This window comes from Lytechinus variegatus, chromosome 6, assembly GCF_018143015.1.
Source record: "Lytechinus variegatus isolate NC3 chromosome 6, Lvar_3.0, whole genome shotgun sequence".
NCBI classification, from domain to species: domain Eukaryota; kingdom Metazoa; phylum Echinodermata; class Echinoidea; order Temnopleuroida; family Toxopneustidae; genus Lytechinus; species Lytechinus variegatus.
The window spans coordinates 6,524,661-6,546,159 of NC_054745.1; the positions used below are offsets into that span (position 1 = coordinate 6,524,661).

The 21,499-nt window shown below is 34.6% G+C and overlaps 2 protein-coding genes across 2 annotated transcripts; both read left to right on the forward strand.

Annotated features, from left to right (window-relative positions):
• The first annotated feature begins 216 nt into the window (after window positions 1-216).
• On the forward strand, window positions 217-16,469 carry LOC121416928. The gene is made up of 6 exons (XM_041610461.1): window positions 217-530; window positions 5,517-5,723; window positions 8,031-8,149; window positions 9,840-10,109; window positions 11,647-12,631; window positions 15,363-16,469. Exons 1-6 carry the CDS (start codon window positions 465-467, stop codon window positions 15,660-15,662), a joined length of 1,947 nt encoding a protein of 648 aa, XP_041466395.1. The 5' UTR covers window positions 217-464; the 3' UTR covers window positions 15,663-16,469.
• Window positions 16,470-17,201: 732 nt separating this feature from the next.
• Window positions 17,202-17,990, forward strand: LOC121416927 (the record flags this gene model as incomplete). The annotated part of the gene is made up of 1 exon (XM_041610460.1): window positions 17,202-17,990. A coding segment is annotated over one exon (693 nt), but the record flags the coding sequence as incomplete, so codon positions are not given.
• Window positions 17,991-21,499: the final 3,509 nt, after the last annotated feature.

The window sequence follows — 21,499 nt, forward strand, 5'->3', positions numbered from 1 at the left end:
TCTTTGCACACAGACTCTATTTGCTAGTATGACGAGCCCACGTGGATTATGGTGCTATACGAGTCTGCATAGTTGCATGATTCAGACCCTAATGGGCCTATTAAATTGTTATTATATTATCCTTCATAATCAATATGCGATTAATAGGGCACTTAATTGTACTTTGATTTAAAAAATATAAACAAAATGCAATTGTATAATTATGTGAAAGTATCCTATACAATGTATAGGATACTACGTTCACATAATTTTAGTAGATTTTGGCTCGCATATAAACTTCTATTTGCTTGCGCTCGCAACATGTATTAACAGTATACAAGGTACCGTAATTGTCAAGCTCATGCGCATGCGCTTGACACGCAGTGCACTCGAGCGGATTATAATGCAGCAGCACCAACCGCACTTGATTGGATGAAAGTTCACGCTTCAAAGTTCAAGACAAGTTCGTTCAAAAGTTGTCCATCATGACGTTGTCATTGTGTGCTTGTTGTAATGCTAGTCAGGATCCAGGGTCTCTAAACGATTTAGAGGTAAGTTTTAAGTTAAGTGAGGCGTACTTAGTCAGTGGGTCAGTGACTAAAAACACAGTCACTACACTAGGCCCTTGTGTTAAACGTTGAGGCCTAGATCTACCGGTAAGTTAGGCCTACGTTACAGTTCAATAGGCTACAGTCAGAGTTACAGGTAGTGTATCTGACAGTATAGCTAGGCTAGATCTACACGTAGTAGTATGGTGAGACTACCACATATCGACCACCTCTTTTGAAACCGACCACCTTTCGCGCGTTAAAATTATTGCGTATTACAAACGATACGCGCGGGAGAGTAGGCGCAGTGTCCATAGAAACGGTAAGAATCGATTTTACGAGAAAAAAAGAAGCAACAAAAGGTAGAAATTTAGTAGAATTAATCAAAATTGTATTGACCAAACCCAATCCCTGCTGAAAAACCAAGAAATCCGATAGGAAACGGCTTTAGAACAAACATCCGTCGTCAATCGTCGAATCATGCGCCGGAGCTCGCAGTGGAAGTAGTGAGGCGATCCTTTAGCATCATGATGTCATAGAACTGATTTGAAAGAGTAAAAATATTTCGCCACCGCGACAAGAATCGACCGTAAACTTCGTGTATCGCGGGTGGTCGGTTTCAAAAGACGGGTGCAAATGAGAAAATGTAAAATCGTCGCATTCGTTGTTCGTCGATATATACGCGGATTGAATCGGAGTCGCCGAGCGAAACATGGGAATCTGATCTACTCAATTTTCTGCACAAATGAGACGAAAACTGGGTAAAATTTATGAATACTTTCGCAGATACGATGCTTAGAAGATTAGGTGGTCGATAAGGGGTAGTTCCAACCATACACGTTGTGATGGTGGGCCCCAAGTCAAGACCAAGACAAGTCTGCGCACATAACGATTTGAGTTGAGATTAACATGAATTTTTGTTTATTTCACAAAATCTTTCAGTTAATAATGTTCCTTATAGGCCTAGGCCTACATGTATAATTATGAGTGAGTGTGCCAAATATCTCGTAAAAAATTGACAGAAATAGACTCTACTAGGCCTAGGCTAGGCCCTAGGGCTAGGCCCTATAGGCTATAGGATTTTCTTGGAAAAAACCTCGGGCGGTCATTTTCAATTTCAGATTGAAATAAACATGTCTGCGTACACATTCAGTTGATTCACTTGCACACGATTCAGATTGATGAGAGAAAGGCTGCATTTTGAGGCTGTCTCATGAAATGCCCCAAAATAATTATTTTTCCACCATTTTTTAGTCGGATTTTTAAATGAATATCTGTCTATGTCATGCAAAAGTTTGTGTTCGTTGCATATCTTCCTTGGGTCTCCTAGTAGAATCACGCAGATACAGGTAGACTCTACCGTACGTGTGAACAAGACACATTGTTTGTGTGTGTCCGAAATCGTGTTACCATGGAAACAGGATATTATACAAAAAGAATTGGGTAAAAATCTTGCGATTTGAACTACTTCGTCAGTTTTCAACCAATTCTGCAGAAATTTTACTCACACCTTGGCCTAGCTAGAGGTAAAGATGTGAAAGAGACATTTTTGCCATTGTCAGAGATAGTGTTGCCATGAAAACCACATACTCTTGCCAGAAATGCAGGAAATATCCTCTTCAGGCTTGTGGATCAAACTACTTGCCCAGATTTTAGCTAGTGCTCAGAAAAGTTGACACAAATCTTAGTCATGGGGTAAAGATTCATTTCCAAATTTCTTCAAAGCTGTAAAATGTTAACGCCATAGGTCGAGGGGGGGGGTATTAATCACCTTCAGTGATATTTTTATATTTTTTGTTAGTGTGGGGAGGTTCTTAAAAACTGACAACATCTATAGTATCCCACAATTAGTAACCATCTGGAATAAAATAATTGGAAAAAACGCTCTCCCTGACAAGTATTCCTCCTAACTTCTTTTAATGCCCCCGCAGACGAAGTGCAATAAGCATTGCCCTCCGTCCTTCCATCCCCCCAATTGGTTTCCATGCGATAACTTGAAAAATATTTACAGGATTTAAAAAAAATTTTGTGTGTAGGTAGATGACACCAAAATGCAGGCTAAGTTTGAATTCAGAATCTGCAGGTCAAAGGTCACAGGTTATTAAATATGCGAGTCGGTTTCTGCTTGATAACTTATGAAATATTCAATGGATTACAAAAAAATTTGGTGTGTAGGTATATGACACCAAAATACAGGGAATTTTCGAATTCAGAGTCTGCAGGTCGAAGGTAAAGGTCACAACTCATTAAATATGCGAATTTGTTTCCGCATGATATATACATATTGGTTTATGCACAAGATTAAGTTCAATCACATTGAATGTATTTCTGATTGCGTTAAGTGGGGCGTCAGTGTAATTTGGACACGTCAAATTTCTAGTATGAAGCTAATAAACTGGAATTATTCAAAAGTCAAAGGTCATTTAGGGTCAGTAAGCTTTGGCCACGTAGGGGGTATTTATTGTTGCATTGTCATCATAATTTAGAAAGTTTATGGATAGAATGAATGAAATGTGGACAAAGGTGTAATCAAGTATCACTGACAAATCTTAGGTGACTGTTCAAATGTCATTTATAGTCAGTGAACGTGGTATTGTATTGTTGTGTTGGGGTTGGATCGATTGCACTTTAACTTTCAACCAGACTTTAAATGAGACGAAGCAATACAAAGCCTGTACAGTTCATATATACATTTATAAAATACTTGATGATGAAGATGATTATAACAAATAATACAGGAACATTAGTAAGTCTGATGGTGACTATACTCTCTAAACTCCAATCTCTAATATATCTGTATGCTGGAACAATCTGTAAAGTCATCTCTAACCAATCTGTAATAATCTATAACCAATCTGCATTCTCTGAAGAAATCTGATTTTGGTTTAAAAGTGAACCCTGCCTTTTATATTGGTCTGGTCTAGACTCTTTACAACCAAACAGGTGTTGGTCAACCTTGGACACTTGACCAAAGCAATCTGTATGTCATAACTTTACTCTGAATTGGGGGAGTTGACCTTTTTGGGAGAACATGAAATGTAGGGCAAGTCCAAGAATTCGCGCGCGTTACGTATGGGACATTTCAGAGGCTTTAATGACCTGAAAAATATTGTTAGAAATGACTTTGATTAGATTGAATACCCTCATGATGTTAGACATCTAGGAGAAGAATAATCATGCAAAAAATGGTGACATATGACCTCGACCTTGACCTTTTAGAGAGAAAAGATGTGCCGTTACGTATGGGACGCAGAAAAAAGACAATTTTTCAAACATTTTTTTCAAGTTGAGAATTCTCTGAAAGTATTTCATTTGACAACTTGTAACTTAGTGTGATAGAAGTCACAATACTATAGTATATCTAAGGCAAGTTTCATGTCATATGCCAAATACTTCTAATTACAGACTCTAATTAAACAAATTAATGACATGTTACGTATGGGACAGTTACGTATGGGACATTTTGTCCCCATAGAGAACGTACACAATTTTCCCTATAATTCAAATAATTGAAATAATTTAAAATATAGAAATAACAAAAGAGTGTCATTCTTTTACAATGTTCTATTGAGACATATTTGAAATGACTGAAAAGGAAATTGGTCATTTCAACATTTTTTTTCTTGCTTTTCATGGTTTCATGAATTTCTTATGTATTTCTATTGTTTTTTATTTTTTTCATATTTTTCAATATTCACAATTTTTTTGCTTCAATAGTTTTCATTAATCAGTATTCATAACAAATTAGTCTTTAAAAACCAAAGAAAAGGTAAATAATCACTTTTTAGAGCACTCTTGAGAATTGTTTTTTCCATTCACTTTGTACACAAATCTCCCAATTGATATTGTGTGTAAATGTCCCATACGTAACATGTTGTCCCATACATAACAATTTTTTAATTAACTCTTAATTAAAAAGAAAAATCTATTTTTGAAACTTTTTGTGGTATAACATTTTCATACTTAATAAATTAGAACTTCCCAGAGATGCAACAATTCAAGTATTGTATTATGAGAAATAACTTAAAAAAACATCCTCAAAATGTTACGTATGGGACATTCCATCCTTGGACAAGACCTAATTTGCATAATTAATTAGATGATACCACTTTTTTTCCCTCAAAAGTAATAAGATGTTAGGGGGTCCATGTCCCACGACTCCCACCTATCACTAAATCTCAGAAGTTTTGTTTTTATTTTCTATGAGTTTTTATAATTGTCCCATACGTAACGCCCATTTTAACAATTATGCAAATTAGGTGCCCCAAATTAGCATAAATATGCATATTATCAAATTTTTCTTAATGAAATTTGAAAATTCAACACTTGGGCTTTCTTACCCCACCAAAGATAACTTCTTAAATTAAAGATGAAATTTTGCCTTCTAAGGTGACCATTTCTTGGACTTGCCCTGTAGTGAATAAATGTGTGTGCATCAGAAGTTTAGCTGGAAGAAGAATGAGTAATACTTTCTAATGAAAGTCGGAGCTGGTATACTTCCTGTATAAATATTGATTAAGTATTGATTATGTATAGATATAATATTGAATATGTGAGATATTTCATCACATAACAATATCATTATGTGAATGGTGTTTTTGTGAATTATTATATAGCAGTATTCAAAGTCAGCACTGCTGCTACATATATAATAAATCATGTAATGCAGGCGAGACTGCCGGAGGTGATCCACTTGTTTATTTTTTTTGGTTCGCCATAATTTCCTTGTTACTCTTCACTTTGTGTTTCATGTTTAATAATCTTTTGTATTTTCAATTTTTTTCCCTTATAATTTTCTTGGTGTTTTAAATTGATTTAAGTTGTTTCAAAGAAATGGTTTCATTCAGGTAGGCCTAGATAGGAACTGCATAAAGTATAGTGATTAATGATTATTGATTGATATTTTATTCTGTAAGACTATATTTCTGATTTTCCTAGAGATAATCAAGTTTATAATTATTTCAATCTTTATATCTTGTCTCCTTTCAGTCATTCCTACCATCACAGTTCAAACATGAAGTTTGTAGCTACAAGAAACTTGGTGGGGAGAAGAACTTTCAATGTGTATTGAGGATGAAAGTAGATAATGAGGATGATGTTCAATCCTGGTTAGAAGCTTTCAAAAGCAGAACAGATTCAGTGACATGGAGGTTAGCAAGGACATATCCTAATGCTGGTCTTAAAAACCAATATAAGGTGAGTTGGAATTCACGCTTGATGTAATTTCATGATTAATTGCACTTTTTTATTGTAAAGGATAATATTGGATATCCTTTTTTCTCTGAGCAAATAAGACAATGAATTTAAAGGGAAATGCTAAGACAGAGATAAAATCACTAAACTAATGATTATTTAATATATACACAACAAAAAAGTAAGTTCCCCCCTTAAACAAACATCCATAATTTCCGAACCAATGCGAGTTTTTAATGTATTTTTACATGAGCGTGTAGATAATTTTATAAACTATCCTCTGAGTAAATGTTATGGGCGTATTTTACGTCATGCTTCAGTGAGCACCGTCAGAAGGCAAAAATGTCACTTTTCAAAAGTCACAAGCAAAATATCATTACTTTGATTCCATTTTATTGGAGCTAATCCCACATTCCTCATCAGGAAAAATAGTCAGAAGGCTTGTAAAAGGTACTTTCTAAAAGATGATTAAACTGTTTTGGCTAAATTTCACAGTTGAATAAACACAAGTCCAAATTTGCTATAATTGGATTTTTACACATTTCTATCAATAAAAATGATAGAATAGGATGACAGTTATTTTTGGGAAGAGCATCTTCAACAATATTAATCGTTTCACGGTTCAATGAACATTTAATGAAAACAAAAAATACGATTTTCAAATATCATAGGCATGTATTGTTTCATTTTGGTAACTGAAAATGATCTTTTCTCAACTTTTTTGTTATGTTCATGACCAATTAACATGCTTCAATGATTCAAAGGCGTTTAATTAAACATTTATCACCCTTGAATGAACATGTGGAATGTGATAAGCTCTTTTTTAATTTATTGAAAAAATGCAATTTGTAACTATGGATATCTGTCACAAACCTCCTTGCATAGTTCATTTGATTTGATTTTTATGAAAATCCCGATGTTTAATGTAACAGTGAGTACACAATATTCGAAAATTATGCAAATGAGAAGAAAGTTCAAGGCCTTGGCCCCACTCTGTGCCGTATCGAATGGTTAGTTATTTTGGCATGCGCACCTTTTGGATAGTGTTACTCTGAAGCCATGTGCGAAGTTTCATGAAATAACTGTTGGCAGAAGTAACAAAAACCGTCCATGAAACAAACCCTCATTTCATATTTGTTAAAATTTTGACTTCCTCTCTCATAGACTTGTGTACATTAGAGGTGCATATGTTTAAGAAGAAGTAACCCCTTATTCAATATGGTGGAACTTTTTTTCACGGCTGTCTTTAGCAATGTCATTTGGCAGTAATGTTTATCAACCTATGGGCAGTCTTTCTGTGCAAAAATGAAATCGATTTGTTTATTCATGCATGAGTGAGCACGCATCAAAGTGGGAAAATTGGTATTTTCAATGTCACAGACTCATTTTAAAGGGTATAAATTGAATATTGGGGGCCAATTCTGTTTCAAATGTGACTTAATTGCTGTTGTTTTTATTATCCATCATTTCTATCACTACACACTTTTCGAACTTTAAAAATTTTCATGGTTGAGCGAGCACATTCGAAAGTTTAGGAATGAATACTCTTTATACTGCATAAATGCATTCTTTCCCTAACAATTTCTCATGATCAGTTTAATTACTGGACAAATCTGTAGTGGATCCAGAATTTTGAAATGGGGGGGGGGGGCTTATAATCGGGAGAGACATCAATATTTTCAAATTTGAACATGATCTAACAAGTTTTAGAGGATACTACCATAAACCCCTAAGATGATACGTCACGATACAGGGGCCGCGGAACGGTTTTCAAGGGGGGGGGGGGCTGACCATGCAAAAAAATCACAATCGTATGATCATTTTTACATTTGTGTAAATGCTTTTAGAAAAAAGTGAGGGGCTGAAGCCCCCAGCACCCCCCCCCCCCCCGCGGCCCCTGCAATACACTGTGCTCACTCAACCATGAACATACAATTTTTTTATCAAAATTGTGTGTGGAGTGGCTAAATGATGGACAGTAAAACAGCATAACACTATAAAATTCATCTAAAAACAACTTTTGCCCAACTTTGTATAAATGCACAATCTGAAAAAACGACTCTTGTGACTTTCAAAAATGGTCATTTTTAATTCAATCTTTAATCACTTATGCATGGACACAACCGATCAGTCTCATTTTTCACCAGGAGTTGCTTAATGAGTGTAGAAAACCACCTACGAAATACATGTATAATATCTCAAAATAATTTCGTTCAAAAGTTACAGCAATTTGATTTAGAGGGGACTTACTTTTTTTGTTGTGTATATATTGATTTACATGTATGCGTATTGCTTTGTTTCTCTTTGAAGATTGACTTGCGATGCCAGCACAACACTCGACACACATGCAAACCTGGAAAGAGAACAAAAGATACCAAGTGCCCTGCCACAATGTCCCTTGTTCTGAAAAAGTCCATCAAATATCCCAGGTACTAGTACGTGCATGAATACTTAAAAGTCAAGTCAAACCCAGAAAAATATTGATTTTTTATTTTAATCAATCTATAGAGAAAAATCTAACAAGTATAACGCTGAAAATTTCATCAAAATCGGATATTAAATAAGAAATTATGACATTTAAAGTTTTACTTATTTTTCTCAGAACAGTTATATGCACAACTCAGTGATATGCAAATGAGAGAGTCAACGATGTCCGTCACTCTCTATTTTGTTTTTTAGTGTTTGAATTATACAATATTTCAATTTTTACAGAATTGACAGTAATGTAAAACTTGACTAAAACACACAATGTTAAACAATGTTAATTCCACACATTCAGGGAGGAATAAAATTCAATTTCACTTGAAAAGAGGGAGAAAATTTGAATAGTTCATATTTCATATAATAAAATACAAAATAAATTGTGAGTGAGTGATGTCATCAGTCCCCTCATTTGCATACCGACCAGGATGTGATTATAGCTGCTTTATGAAATTGAGCAAAACTTGAAAATAGCATAACCTTTTTATTTTACATTCAAGTTTGATGAAATTTTCAGTGCTACAGTTGTTGGATTTTTCTTTTTTTATTCAAATCAACTTTCTATTGGGGTTGGCTTGTCCTTTAACTGACTGTCAGTCTAAATGAAATAAAAATACACTCAATTCATTTAATGATAATTTACCTTTTAACAGAAGGAAGAGGAGAATTAATAAGAAATAAATCCATAAAGGAAAGAAAAGAAGAAAAAAAAGAATAGCATAGAAATGCATAAAGAAAGACAACAAAGGGAGGAACAGAATGAATATGTCATTGTTCATGTTAATGGAGAATGAAACCCTTGAAACCAGTTGAATTCATATGAAAAAAAGAAAATTAAAGGAACATATTGTTGAAAGTTTGATGAAGATTGAATGAATAATAAGTTATGAGCATTTGAATATTGAGATCACTTATTCTATGTAGATCCTCAGTCCCATTGGCAATGCGACCTATATCTGTGATATCACACACATACGACTCCCCTTCATTTCACTTAAATTCTGTCTTTTGTAGAGCCTATCACAAGGTGAGGTTTTCTTTTTTAAGAGGGGACAAGTACAGAAGTTTCAACATTATTTTCAACATTATATAATGGATGAATTGTTTGTCATATAATTACAATGAGCAAATATACATGCTTTGGCGTGTATTTTCAGTGTCCAAAGGGGAGAGTTGTTCATCTGTGACATCACAGATTTTGGTCCAATTGTGCTTAAACTTTCTTTGGTCTTATTCTGTTATTTTTCTGCATTCACTCTAACTTTCTCCAAGGGTTCCATTTAAAATAAAAAAAGGCATATATTTTTTGTTTTTTGGCTCAGATGTCCTGTGTGATACCATGCAAAGCGAATTTTCCTAAATGTAATCATTAAAAACGGTCATATATCAATACAATATCACTCTCCCTATTACTCCCTATTACCATGATTACCTTGTCCTTTCAGGTTCCTGACATACATTGTAGAGTGTATTATATGTATATAAACAAAATGATGCCAGCATTGTTAATCTAACTACCTTGCTTACATTCTTATAAAACAATAGTGTAAAGGAATAAATAGGTAATAATCAAACGTGAAATTATAAGTTTATCCCTGTATAATATGAACACTCTCATTCTGATTAACTTTTATCTAGATCCAAGGATCCTCACATCAAGGCAGGACTTCTATTCATTGTTACTTTGAGGTTTGAACACAACCATCCACTCTCATGCGCTGACGTTTTGAAGAGGAAAGATGTTTCTGAAGCCACCGTCACCAAGCTGAAAACCTTGTTCCAAAATGGACACTCTCCCTCCTCTGCGCTTGATATGATTAAATATGACCTTCAGGAGGAGCATGGAGACCAGTATGTTTATGTCTCTGCAGACCGTTCTATCTTACCGGACCCTCAGTTTTGCTACAGGTAAGTCGTCGTAATATAAAAGAAAGATTAAATATTAGAAGTTGCACATAATTAGGTCATTTAGGGTCAATGAACTTAGACTATGTTGGGAGAATTATTTTCAAAATGTTAACCATAGGTTAACTTTTTGAAATGACATGATAACTTAAAAAGTATATGAACCTAGTTCATGAAACTTGGGCATAAAGTTATCAAGTATTAGTGAACATCCTGCTTGAGTTTCATGTCACATGACTAAGGTCAAAGGTCATTTGAGGTCAGTGAACTTTGGCTTTGTTGTGGGTTTTTGTTGAATTATCATTATAACTCTGAAAGTTTATGGATCTAGTTCATAAAACTTGGGATATAAGAGTAATCAAGTGTCACTGAACATCCCGTGTTAGTTTTAGGTCACAGAATGAAGGTCAAATGTCATTTAAGGTCAATTAATTTGGCCATTTTGGGTGCTATAGTTTTGAAAGTTTATGGATAGAGTGAATGAAATGTGGTCATGGGTTTAATCAAGTACCATTGACAAGTCTTAGGTCACTGTTCAAATGTCATATATGGTCAATGAATGTAGTATTAGTATATTATGAATGGTGATTTTGTGAGTGATTATTTTATAGTAGTTTTCAAAGTCAGCACTGCTGCTTTATCAAATCACGTAATGCAGGCAAGTGCAGGCAAGACTGCCAGAGGCGCTCCACTTGTTTGAAATTCATATAAGGAAGGAACTTTTGACATTTTGAGTGTTCTAACAATTGAAGTTTGGTTGCTTCTTTCAAACTCTAAAATATGACCATTACACCAATTTCTTACAAGCTGTTGAGGTCTCTGTTAAGAGTAATGTATGAAAGGGCTATGACACTTGGTCACGAGTTAGTGGTAGTGATATTATCATGATTACATATATGACTTGCGAACAGATTCTGATAATCAATGATACAAAGATCTATACACCACTGACTTAGAAATGTATTAATTTCTTTTGTTAGTGGGGGATGATCAATTCATCTCCCACTAACAAAAGAAAGTCTGATTTACTCTATTGATACATATATTCATCCATGTCTGTAAAAAGAAATTATATATTGACTGGAACATGCATGTAGATGTTTATTCTTATTGTAATATTATTCATATTGATAAATAAGAACCGTACCTCTGCTTTAAACATTATAACAGATCCAGCATTACCTCTGACAAATAAATGTATTTGCCCATGCATAGTAAAGTCGCTATAATCCCCAGACAATTGGGCCCATGGATTGCTTTGTAAGAGCCAATGCTGGATCTGCACCCACAGACACTCTTAAAATGTTGGGCAACATACTGTCCACTCAACAAATTGTTTAATAATTTATCCAATTCTGGATAGTTTTCAACCAATACTGTGTTGTTTTACCCAAATCACAAAGTATTGATTTAAAACTACCCAGAACTGGATAATTTTTTTATTGTTGTGTGGACAGTATGTTGCCCAACATTTTGGAGAATGTAAAACAATGGTGAAATAGCATTATCTAATGAAAGTATAATTCTGTGTCTTCAACAGGTTGTACTACAAAGTATTTGAACAAGCTTATGGTCCAGCTTCTGGTGAGGCAATGTTTGTAGACCTGGAGAACAGGATCCATCTTTATAATGAAGAGCAGCATCAGACTTGTGCTAAAATTGAACAGACGTCTGATGATCAAACTGTTATTGCCATCTGTACACCTCTCATGAAAAGAGCACATGAAACCATAAAGCACAGTGGAGAGTTAGTGTTTGTTGACTCCAGTGGGAACTGTGATAGACACAACAGTAGGATTTTTGTAATGTTGACCCACTCGTCAGCCGGGGGGGTGCCACTGGGAATCATTGTTGCGACTTCGGAGTCCCAATCAACTGTTACCGCTGGATTTAAACTATTGAAATCCATTCTTCCAGATGGGGCTTTCTATGGAAGAGGAGAAGATGGTCCTCAAGTAATAATGACGGATGACTGCAAGGCGTTACGACAGGGACTGCACGCTGTCTACCCGGATGCTGCATTGATCCTGTGCATCTTCCATCTCCTCCAAGCCATGTGGAGGTGGTTGTGGGATGCCCATAGTGGCATTCCTAAGCAAAATCGTCCGTATCTGCTTCAGTTGTTCAAGCGCATGGTATATGCGGATACTACTGTTGAGTTAGAGGTGCAACACAATCATCTCTTGAATGATGAAATTGTACATAAGTATCCCAAGTTCCTGGCCCATGTAGACACAGTATACCAAAGACGTGAGGCATGGGCAGATTGTCTACAGAAGGAGCTGCCAATACGGGGCAATAGAACAAACAACTTTGTGGAGAGCTCCATGAGAGTCATCAAGGAGAAAGTGTTCATGCGCTTGAAGGCTTTCAATGTTACTCAAACCGTTCACTTCCTCTACACGCGACTGGAAGCCTACTACATTCGTAGGCTAATGGATGTTGCCAACAACAGGATGGCTAATCCTTCACAGTCCAAGTACAATGCAGATGATGGTGATGTCAACTTGGATAACATTGTCAAGGTAAGGAAAATGTCAGTGATTATTTTGAATACATGGATTTTTTAAAAGTTGTTCTGTATATTTTCTTTTAATACAGACAAGAAGTAGAGTAATGCCATGTCAAGAAGACATCTTATATTGACTAACGTAGATCATAATACAAGTTTGATTTTCAAAGTTTATTCCATTAATTTTTTTAAAACAAAATATATATACACAACGAAAAAGTAAGTCCCCCCTTAAACAAAATTAAATATCCAAACAACTTGGAGTTTTAATATATTTCGACATGAGCATGTAGGTAATTTTATAAGCTACTCTCTGAGTGAATATTACGGAGGTATTTTAAGTCATGCTTCAGTGAGCATTGCCATAAGGCAATGTCACGTTTAAAGTCACAAGCCAAATATGACTTTTCCATTTTATTGGAACGAATTCCACAATCTCATCATGAAAAATCGTCAGAATGTTTGAAAGTCAAAATTAGCTATTAGATTTTTTACAGATTTCTATCGATAAAAATGATCGAATATGATGACAGTTATTTTTGAGAACATTATTTTCAACCATGTTCATCATTTCACGGTTCAATGAACATTGAATGAAAACAAAAATACATTGTATGTTTTTCAAATATCAGGCAAGTATTGTTTCATTTTGAGGACTGAAATTATCTTATCAACTTTTTTTATGTTCATGACCAAGTAACATACTTCAATGATTCAAGGGCATACATGTACATTCACGCTTGAAAGAACATGTGGAATGTGAAAAACTCTTTTTTACTTCAATGGAAAAAATATAATTGCGAACTCTGGATATCTGTCACAAACCTTTCATAGTTCATTTCAGTTGATTTGGGTCAAAATCCCGATGTTTAATGCTGCTATTGAGCACACAATATTAAAATATTATGCAAATGAGAAGAAAGTCTAAGGCCTTGGCCCCACTCTGTGCCACATCGAATTATTATTTTGGTGTGCGCGCCTTTTGGATAGTGTCACTCTGAAGCCATCTGCGAAGTTTCATGAAAAAACTGTTAGCAGAAGTCACAAAAATAGTCCATGAAACATACCCTCATTTCACTTTTGTGAAAAATTTGCTGTCTCATAGACATTGTGTACACTGTAGGTGCATATGTTTAAGAATATCAAGTAAACCCTTATTCAACATGGTGGAACTTTTTTTCAAAACTGTCTGTAGCAATGACATTTGGCAGAAATGTTTATTAACCTAAGGGCATAATCCTGTGCAAAAATGAAATCGATTTGTTTCCATTTTCTATGTCACAGACTCATTTTGAGGGGTTACAAAGTGTAGTATGTGGGAAAATTCAGTTCCAAATATGACTGAATTGATGTTGTTTGTATCATCCATCATTTTTCTCACCTCACACGTTCCAAACTTTTACACATTTATGGTTGAGCGAGCAAACTCAAAAATTTAGGAATTAATACGCTTTATATTGCATAAGTACATACTTTTCCTAACAATTTCTCAGGATCAGTTGAATTATTGGACAAATAAGTGGTGGATCCAGAATTTGAAAAGGGGGAAGGGGCCGAGAAATTGGGGAGGGGAGCTAATAACATTTTCCAATTTTAACATGCTTTTTTAAGTTATAGGGGATACTACCATAAACCTCTATGATGATACATCCAAAAATTGTGCTCACTCCAGGGGCTGCGGAACAGTTTTCAAAGTGGGGGGGGGGCTGACCATGCAAAAAATCACAATGAAATTGTAATTTTTTACGTTTTTGTACACGTTTTTTGAAAAAGTGGAGGGGGGAGGGGCTGAAGACCCCCCCCCCCCCCCCGCTTCTGCGGCCCCTGCACTCAACCATGAACAAATACGTTATCAAAATTTGGTGTGCAGTGGCTAAATAATGGATAGAAAAATAGCATTAGCACAATAAAATTCACCCCAAAAACAACTTATGCCCAAATTTGCATTTACACAATCTAAAATACGACTCTTGTGACTTTCAAAAGTGGTCATTTTTAATTCAATCTTTGATTACTCATGCATGTCTTGATCGATTAATCTCATTTTTCCACAGAAGTTGCATTATGAGTGTAGAAATTCACCTACAAAATATTATGTCAAAAAATTATTCTGTTCAAAAGTTACAGCATTTTGATTAAGGGGGTAGTTACTTTTTTTGTTGTGTATATATTTGAACTCTTCCAAAGATAAAGGATATATATTTACTTAAATGGAATCAAATTTTAGGATTCTCTTCATAAACATTTTAAAACTACTAATTTTTCACATTTAAATAGTGCATAAAAGCAATACCTAAAACAGGAATTTTCTCAATAACATCACTCAGTAAAAATTTATACATGTTAATCTCAGTCCCTATTTTTTCATAGGGTATACTGTAAAAGTATATGCCTAAACATAGACATGTATTAATTGTTTCCTACAAGTTCTTGCAAAATTATTATTGCACAGTAATTATATTTATGCCCTCATGTTTACATAATATAATTGGAAATAAGCACTAAAGGCTTTTATGGGATATCCTGTTAGAGTATCTTTTGTGCTGTCATTGGTATAATTCTTGCACTTGAATAAAATCAATCAGTCGATCATTTAACGTGCATAGAATCAAGATCGATAATTGTCGTTGATTAAAATTTACAGTATTTAGAATGGATTTTTTTTCCAATCTATCTTGAAAGTCCCTCTTTCATTTTTAAATCAAGTTTATCATGTTTATTGGGTTCTCTTATTTTGATTGCAGGAGGGGGACACAAGCTTCACTGTACCTAGCAGATCATCAGAGAGACTGTATCACGTTGATATTACTCTGGGTACATGCACCTGTCCTATTGGAATCACTGGTGGACCATGCAAACATCAGAGTGCTGTCATGAACAAGTTCAACATAGAGAGTACAAACTTCTTGCCAACATGTTCACCTAATCTGAGGAAAATGTACTATTTCATTGCGACAGGTAGGCCTGAACTCGAAATTGTCGTGCATTGGTTTTTGACAGGCGTGTATCAATCAATCAGGCATGTTTTTTACGTCTGGGACTGACATTCATATGTCACCATCTGAGAGACTTGACTGGATCAAAAACCAGGGTCCACTCCATGTCAGTTTGTAGGCTGATGCACATAGTTGAATATGAGCGCTCTCACTATTAATTCCAGTTGATTCCATCTGATTTTCCATATTGAAACCAATTACTTTTACAATTTCATGAGCTCAACAATATTTTTATTTTTTAATTACTTTGGTATATCTGTGGAATCTCATGCAAAAGGAAATATCTTGTACCATATAAATATACATGTACATGACTCATGTGTATGAGGGAGAAATTGAATAATTATTGTAAACAGATGCCAATGTCAAAATGTTGGATAGAGATGGCATGTTGAAATAAAAATAAAAAATATGTACTGGTATGTTATAATAAAATGATTGTATTTTCCTGTCTTTTCAAATTGGTGTCATTAATAATCCTAATCCTTATCCTCATGTTTTCATGTCAGTGAAATGTGATGGAAAAGATGGTTAGTAAATTAATCTTTCTGCTGTTATTTTAAATGTGATGTATGAAATTACACATTTTCATTGTGAATTAGTTCACACACTTATTTAGAAAGTTTTTAAACAACAATGAGTGCCTTTGCAAGGATATTCCATTCTAAATCCTGATTTTTCTTTAAAAAACAGGAAATATGCAAATGAGGTAAACCACGTGATCAGCATCATCAGAATTACTGGTATTACTGGTCTTGACCAGTTTAATTTCAAACAATGAATTGCTTTAGAACAGTTGACTCTATCAGATGAATATATCTTGCTTTGATCTTAATCATCTAAAAAAGGAAATAATTATTTTAATGATAATGTTAATAATTGATAATTATGATAATATTGATAAAAATAATTACAATATCAATAACAATGATAACAGTTATACGAATGATAACAACAATGATCATAATAATCATAATAATCATGATAATCATAAAAAGAATGATAACAATGATAAATGATAACGGTAATAATTGCAAGATTCATTTTACATAATTCGTCTTATGATCTGACTTGAAATAAAGTCATTGTTTATTGGACCAGTACAACACCAGTTTGATGAAAACAATTTAACTGGTATTACTACTTTGATTGAACTGGTCTCCAGTTGATTTTTACTGGTCCAGTTAGAAATCAACTGGTCCAGTAAATATATACTAGAAACCAGTAAACATATACTGGAAACCAGTAAAAATCTTCTGGAAACCATTTATTGGACCAGTAGCATCAGTTTGATGAAAAAACAATTTAACTGGTATTACTAATTGCTTCAACTGGAATGCGGTTGTTGGAACTGGTCTCCAGTTGATTTTTACTGGACCAGTTAAAAATCAACTGGCCCAGTAAAAATATACTGGAAACCAGTAAAAATATACTGGAAACCAGTAAAAAAAATTACTGGTCTTACTGGTTTTTCCTTCTGGGTAACATTTTGGCATTTAACCGATACATAAAAAGGGAAGTTTGAAGAAAATGGACATCATCAACAGTAAGACATTGCAGCTTATAAAGAGAGGGCGTGTATGATCATATTGTTATTTAGGGAGAGATGACACTCCTGATGATTGGTTCGCCAGTCTCCACAAAGAGGATGACCAAGTTCCGTCAAATGAGCACCAGGGGGGAGATATGATGGGTCCTAGTACCTCTGGCTTCCAAGATCCTCAGATACTTGCGATAGAGTCCCTGGGATTACAGAGGTCTCTTGACAATTCTTTCGCACAGAGGGGACAAAGGATTGAGGCATCTGCTGGTGATGAAGAGCTTTCGCAAAAACTTAACCAGTTTGTTGATACGCTCAACATCAAACTCAAAGAAGATGGTGACTCCTTCAGAGGCCCTCTTACAAAGTTCGCTCAGCAAATAGATAAACTACAGACTGATAGCGCTCTGATATCGGCGCTTGTTACCTTTGGTAAATATAGTGGATATGCTGGGGCAAAGCTTGTTAAGAGACCTGGCCTTCAAACTTCAACGAAGATTGGAGTGCAGCCCACTGCTGTAAGTAGGCGAAAAGCTGCTCTGGGTGGGAGGAGGGCATTGATCACAGGTCGCCCGTTGAAAATTTCCAGAAAAGAGCATGGGTATGCCAAGATCAAGAAGCATAGCTACACAGTCAAGAGGGGTGTTCTTCCTTCAAATGTTCGGCCTGCCGCACATTCACTTTCGCATTGTGTTGCTTCAAATGTTGCACTGGGTAAGAGGCATTCAGCTGGGCATTAAAGGGGAAGTACACCCTGACAAACAGTTTATGGTAAAAATAGCAGAAAAAATAATAAAAAAATATTGCCAAAGGTTTGAGAAAAATTCATCAAATAATTAAAAAGTTATTAGAATTTTAATTATTTGATTTGTGACGTCATATGCGAGCACCATTCCTACATAGCGAACATCAATGAAATGTCATTTTCTAGGAAAATTGAAAATGGTTTTCACTGTACCTTTTTTATATCAATAGACCCAATCATTTCACACCCGATCATGAATGGAAAACAAAATTAAATCATCAGGAACCATACAAAATTTGAAATTCATGCATTTTATATTACATAACACATGGGGCAGCTGCTCGTTTATGACGTCACAAATCCAAAACTTTGAACTCTAATAACTCTTACTCTTTAACGGATTTTCCTCACACCTTCACCAATATTTTTTACTATTTTTCTGCTATTTTTACAACAAAGTTTTCTTCAGGGTGAACTTCCCCTTTAAAGGAGAATGAATTGGAACAAGATAGCTTGTGTGAAAACAGAAAAATCAAAGAAACAGATCAACAAAAGTTTGAGAAAAATCGGACAAATAATGATGAGAAAGTTATGAGCATTTGAATATTGCGATCACTAATGCTATGGAGATAGCAAATTGGCAATGTGACAAAGATGTTTGATGTCACTTGTGAACAACTCTCCCCATTACTTTAGTATATATTTCACTTGAATTGCCTCTTTTATCACATCTATCCATAGATCATGTGTTCTTTCTCCATGAGGGCATGTAATACATACTTTTTAAGAATACATCATGGATAAAGAGTTTGTATCATCATAAGAAAAAGCAAAAAGAGACATTTTGAGGGTATTTTATAGTCCTCCAAAGGGAAAGTTGTTCATCAGTGACATCACACATCCTTGTTGCATTGCCAATGGGAGGATCTCCATAGCATTAGTGATTGCAATATTCAAATGCTCATAACTTTCTCACTATTTGTCTGATTTTTCTCAAACTTTCTTTATTCTTATTTTTTTTATTTTTCTGTTTCTACTCAAGCCTATTTGTTCCTGGGCAAGTCCAAGAAAAGGTCACCCTAGAAGGCAAAAGTTCATCTTTAATTTAAGAAGTTATCTTTGGTGGAGTAAGAAAGCCTAAATGTTGAATTTTAAAATTTCATTAAGAAAAATGTGGTAATATGCTAATTTGGGGCACCTAATTTGCATAATTGGTAAAATGGGCGTTACGTATGGGACAAATATAAAAACTCATAGAAAATAAAAACAAAACTTGTGAGATTTAGTCATAGGTGGGACATGGACCCCCTAACATTTTAATACTTATGAGGGAAAAAAGTGGTGTCATCTAATTAATTATGCAAATTAGGTCTTGTCCAAGGATGGAATGTCCCATACGTAACATTTTGAGGATGTTTTTTTAAGTTATTTCTCATAATACAATACTTGTATTGTTGCATCTCTGGGAAGTTCCAATTTATAAAGTATGAAAATGTAATACTACAAAAAGTTTCAAAAATAGAGTTTACTTTTTAATTAAAAGTTAATTAAAAAATTGTTACATATGGGACAACATGTTACGTATGGGACATTTACACACAATGTCAATGGGGAGATTTGTGTACAAAGTGAATGGAGAAAAACAAATTTCAAGAGTGCTCTAAATAGTGATTATTTACCTTTTCTTTAGTTTTTAAAGACTGATTTGTTATAAATACTGATTAATGAAAACAACTGAAGCGAAAAAAATTGTGAAAATGGAAAAATATGAAAAAAATAAAACCAATAGAAATACATAAGAAATTCATGAAACCATGAAAAACAAGAAGAAAAAAATGTTGAAATGGCTAATTTCCTTTTCAGTCATACCAAATATGACTCAATAGAACATTTGAAAAGAAAGAAACTCTTTGGTTATTTGCATATTTTAAATAATTTCAATTTTTTTAATTATGGGGAAAATTGTGTACATTCTCTATGGGAACAAAATGTCCCATACGTAACTGTCCCATACATAACATGTCATTAATTTGTTTAATTAGAGTCTGTAATTAGAGGGATTTGACTTATGACATGAAGACTTCTATCACACTAAGTTACAAGTTGTCAAATGAAATACTTTCAGAGAATTCTCAACTTGAAAAAAATGTTTTAAAAATTGTCTTTTTTTTCTGCGTCCCATACGTAACGGCCCATCTTTTCTCTCTAAAAGGTCAAGGTCATATGTCACCATTTTTTCCATGATTATTTTTCTAGATGTCTACCATCATGAGGGTATTCAATCTTATCAAAATCAATTAACACTATTTTCCAGGTCATTGAAGCCTCTGAAATGTCCCATACGTAACGCGCGCGCATTCTTGGACTTGCCCTCCAAAGGTTTCATTCCCCTTTAAGTGTTTCACATAATGTCAGAGATATGCAATGATATCATTTTGACCATATAAAAAAGGAACACTGGGGGCTTCCTTGCAATAACACTTAACAGCAGAAAAGGTTCCCTCGTAAATTTATGTGAACTTTATATTTTGTGGTTGAATAGTTGAGTTACAAAGTGCATGCTCAAGTTTTATTGATGTTTTTCCATGATCTACATTCAAATATAGCAGATACAGATTAAAGACTCTCAGTAACACTTTCTTATATCAACATACAATTTCTTTGATCAAAAATGATGCAATTACATTATTTTGGTCTCACCTGCAAAGCACAGCGAGACTATAGGCGACGCTTTTCGACGGCGACGGCGGCGTCAACACCAAACTTAACCTAAGGTTAAGGTTTTGAAATGACACAGTATCTCAGAAAGTATATGGATCTAGTTCAGGAAACTTGGACACAAGGTTAATCAAGTATTACTGTATATCCTGCCTGAGTTTTAAGTCACATGATTAAGGTCAAAGCTCATTTAATGTCAATGAACTTAGACTATGTTGGGAGCTAGAATTATCTTCAAAATGTTAACCAAAGGTTAAGTTTTTGAAATGACATCATAACTTCAAAAGTATATGGACCTAGTCCATGAAACGTGGACGTAAGATTAATCAAATATTAGTAAATATCCTGCCTTAGTTTTCAGGTCACATGACTAAGGTCAATGGTCATTTAAGGGCAATGAACTTTGGCCAAGTTGGGGGTATTTGTTGAATTGCCATCATAACTTTGAAAATTTATTGATCTAATTCATGAAACGTGGACATAAGGTTAATCAAGTATTATTGAACATCCTGCCTGAGTTTCAGGTCACATGACCAAGGTCAAAGGTCATTTAGGGTCAATGAACTTTGGTCAAGTTGGGGGTATTTGTTGAATTAATACCATCATAACTTTGAAAATTTATTGATCGAATTCGTGAGACTTGGACATAAAGTTGACGAAGTATTAGTGAACATCCTGCCTGAGTTTCAGGTCACATTACCAAGGTCATTTAGGGTCAATGAACTTTGGCCAATTTGGAGGTATTTGTTGAATTGCCATCATAACTTTGAAAATTTATTGATCTAATTCATGAAACGTGGACATAAGGTTAATCAAGTATTATTGAACATCCTGCCTGAGTTTCAGGTCACATGACCAAGGTCAAAGGTCATTTAGGGTCAA

Excerpts from the sequence above, each read along its gene's own strand:
- LOC121416928 (XM_041610461.1), top strand. The coding sequence starts at position 465 with ATGACGTTGTCATTGTGTGCTTGTTGTAATGCTAGTCAGGATCCAGGG. Across the intron at positions 531-5,516 it reads GGTCTCTAAACGATTTAGAG|TCATTCCTACCATCACAGTT; the intron begins GTAAGTTTTAAG and ends GTCTCCTTTCAG. Across the intron at positions 12,632-15,362 it reads ACTTGGATAACATTGTCAAG|GAGGGGGACACAAGCTTCAC; the intron begins GTAAGGAAAATG and ends TTTTGATTGCAG.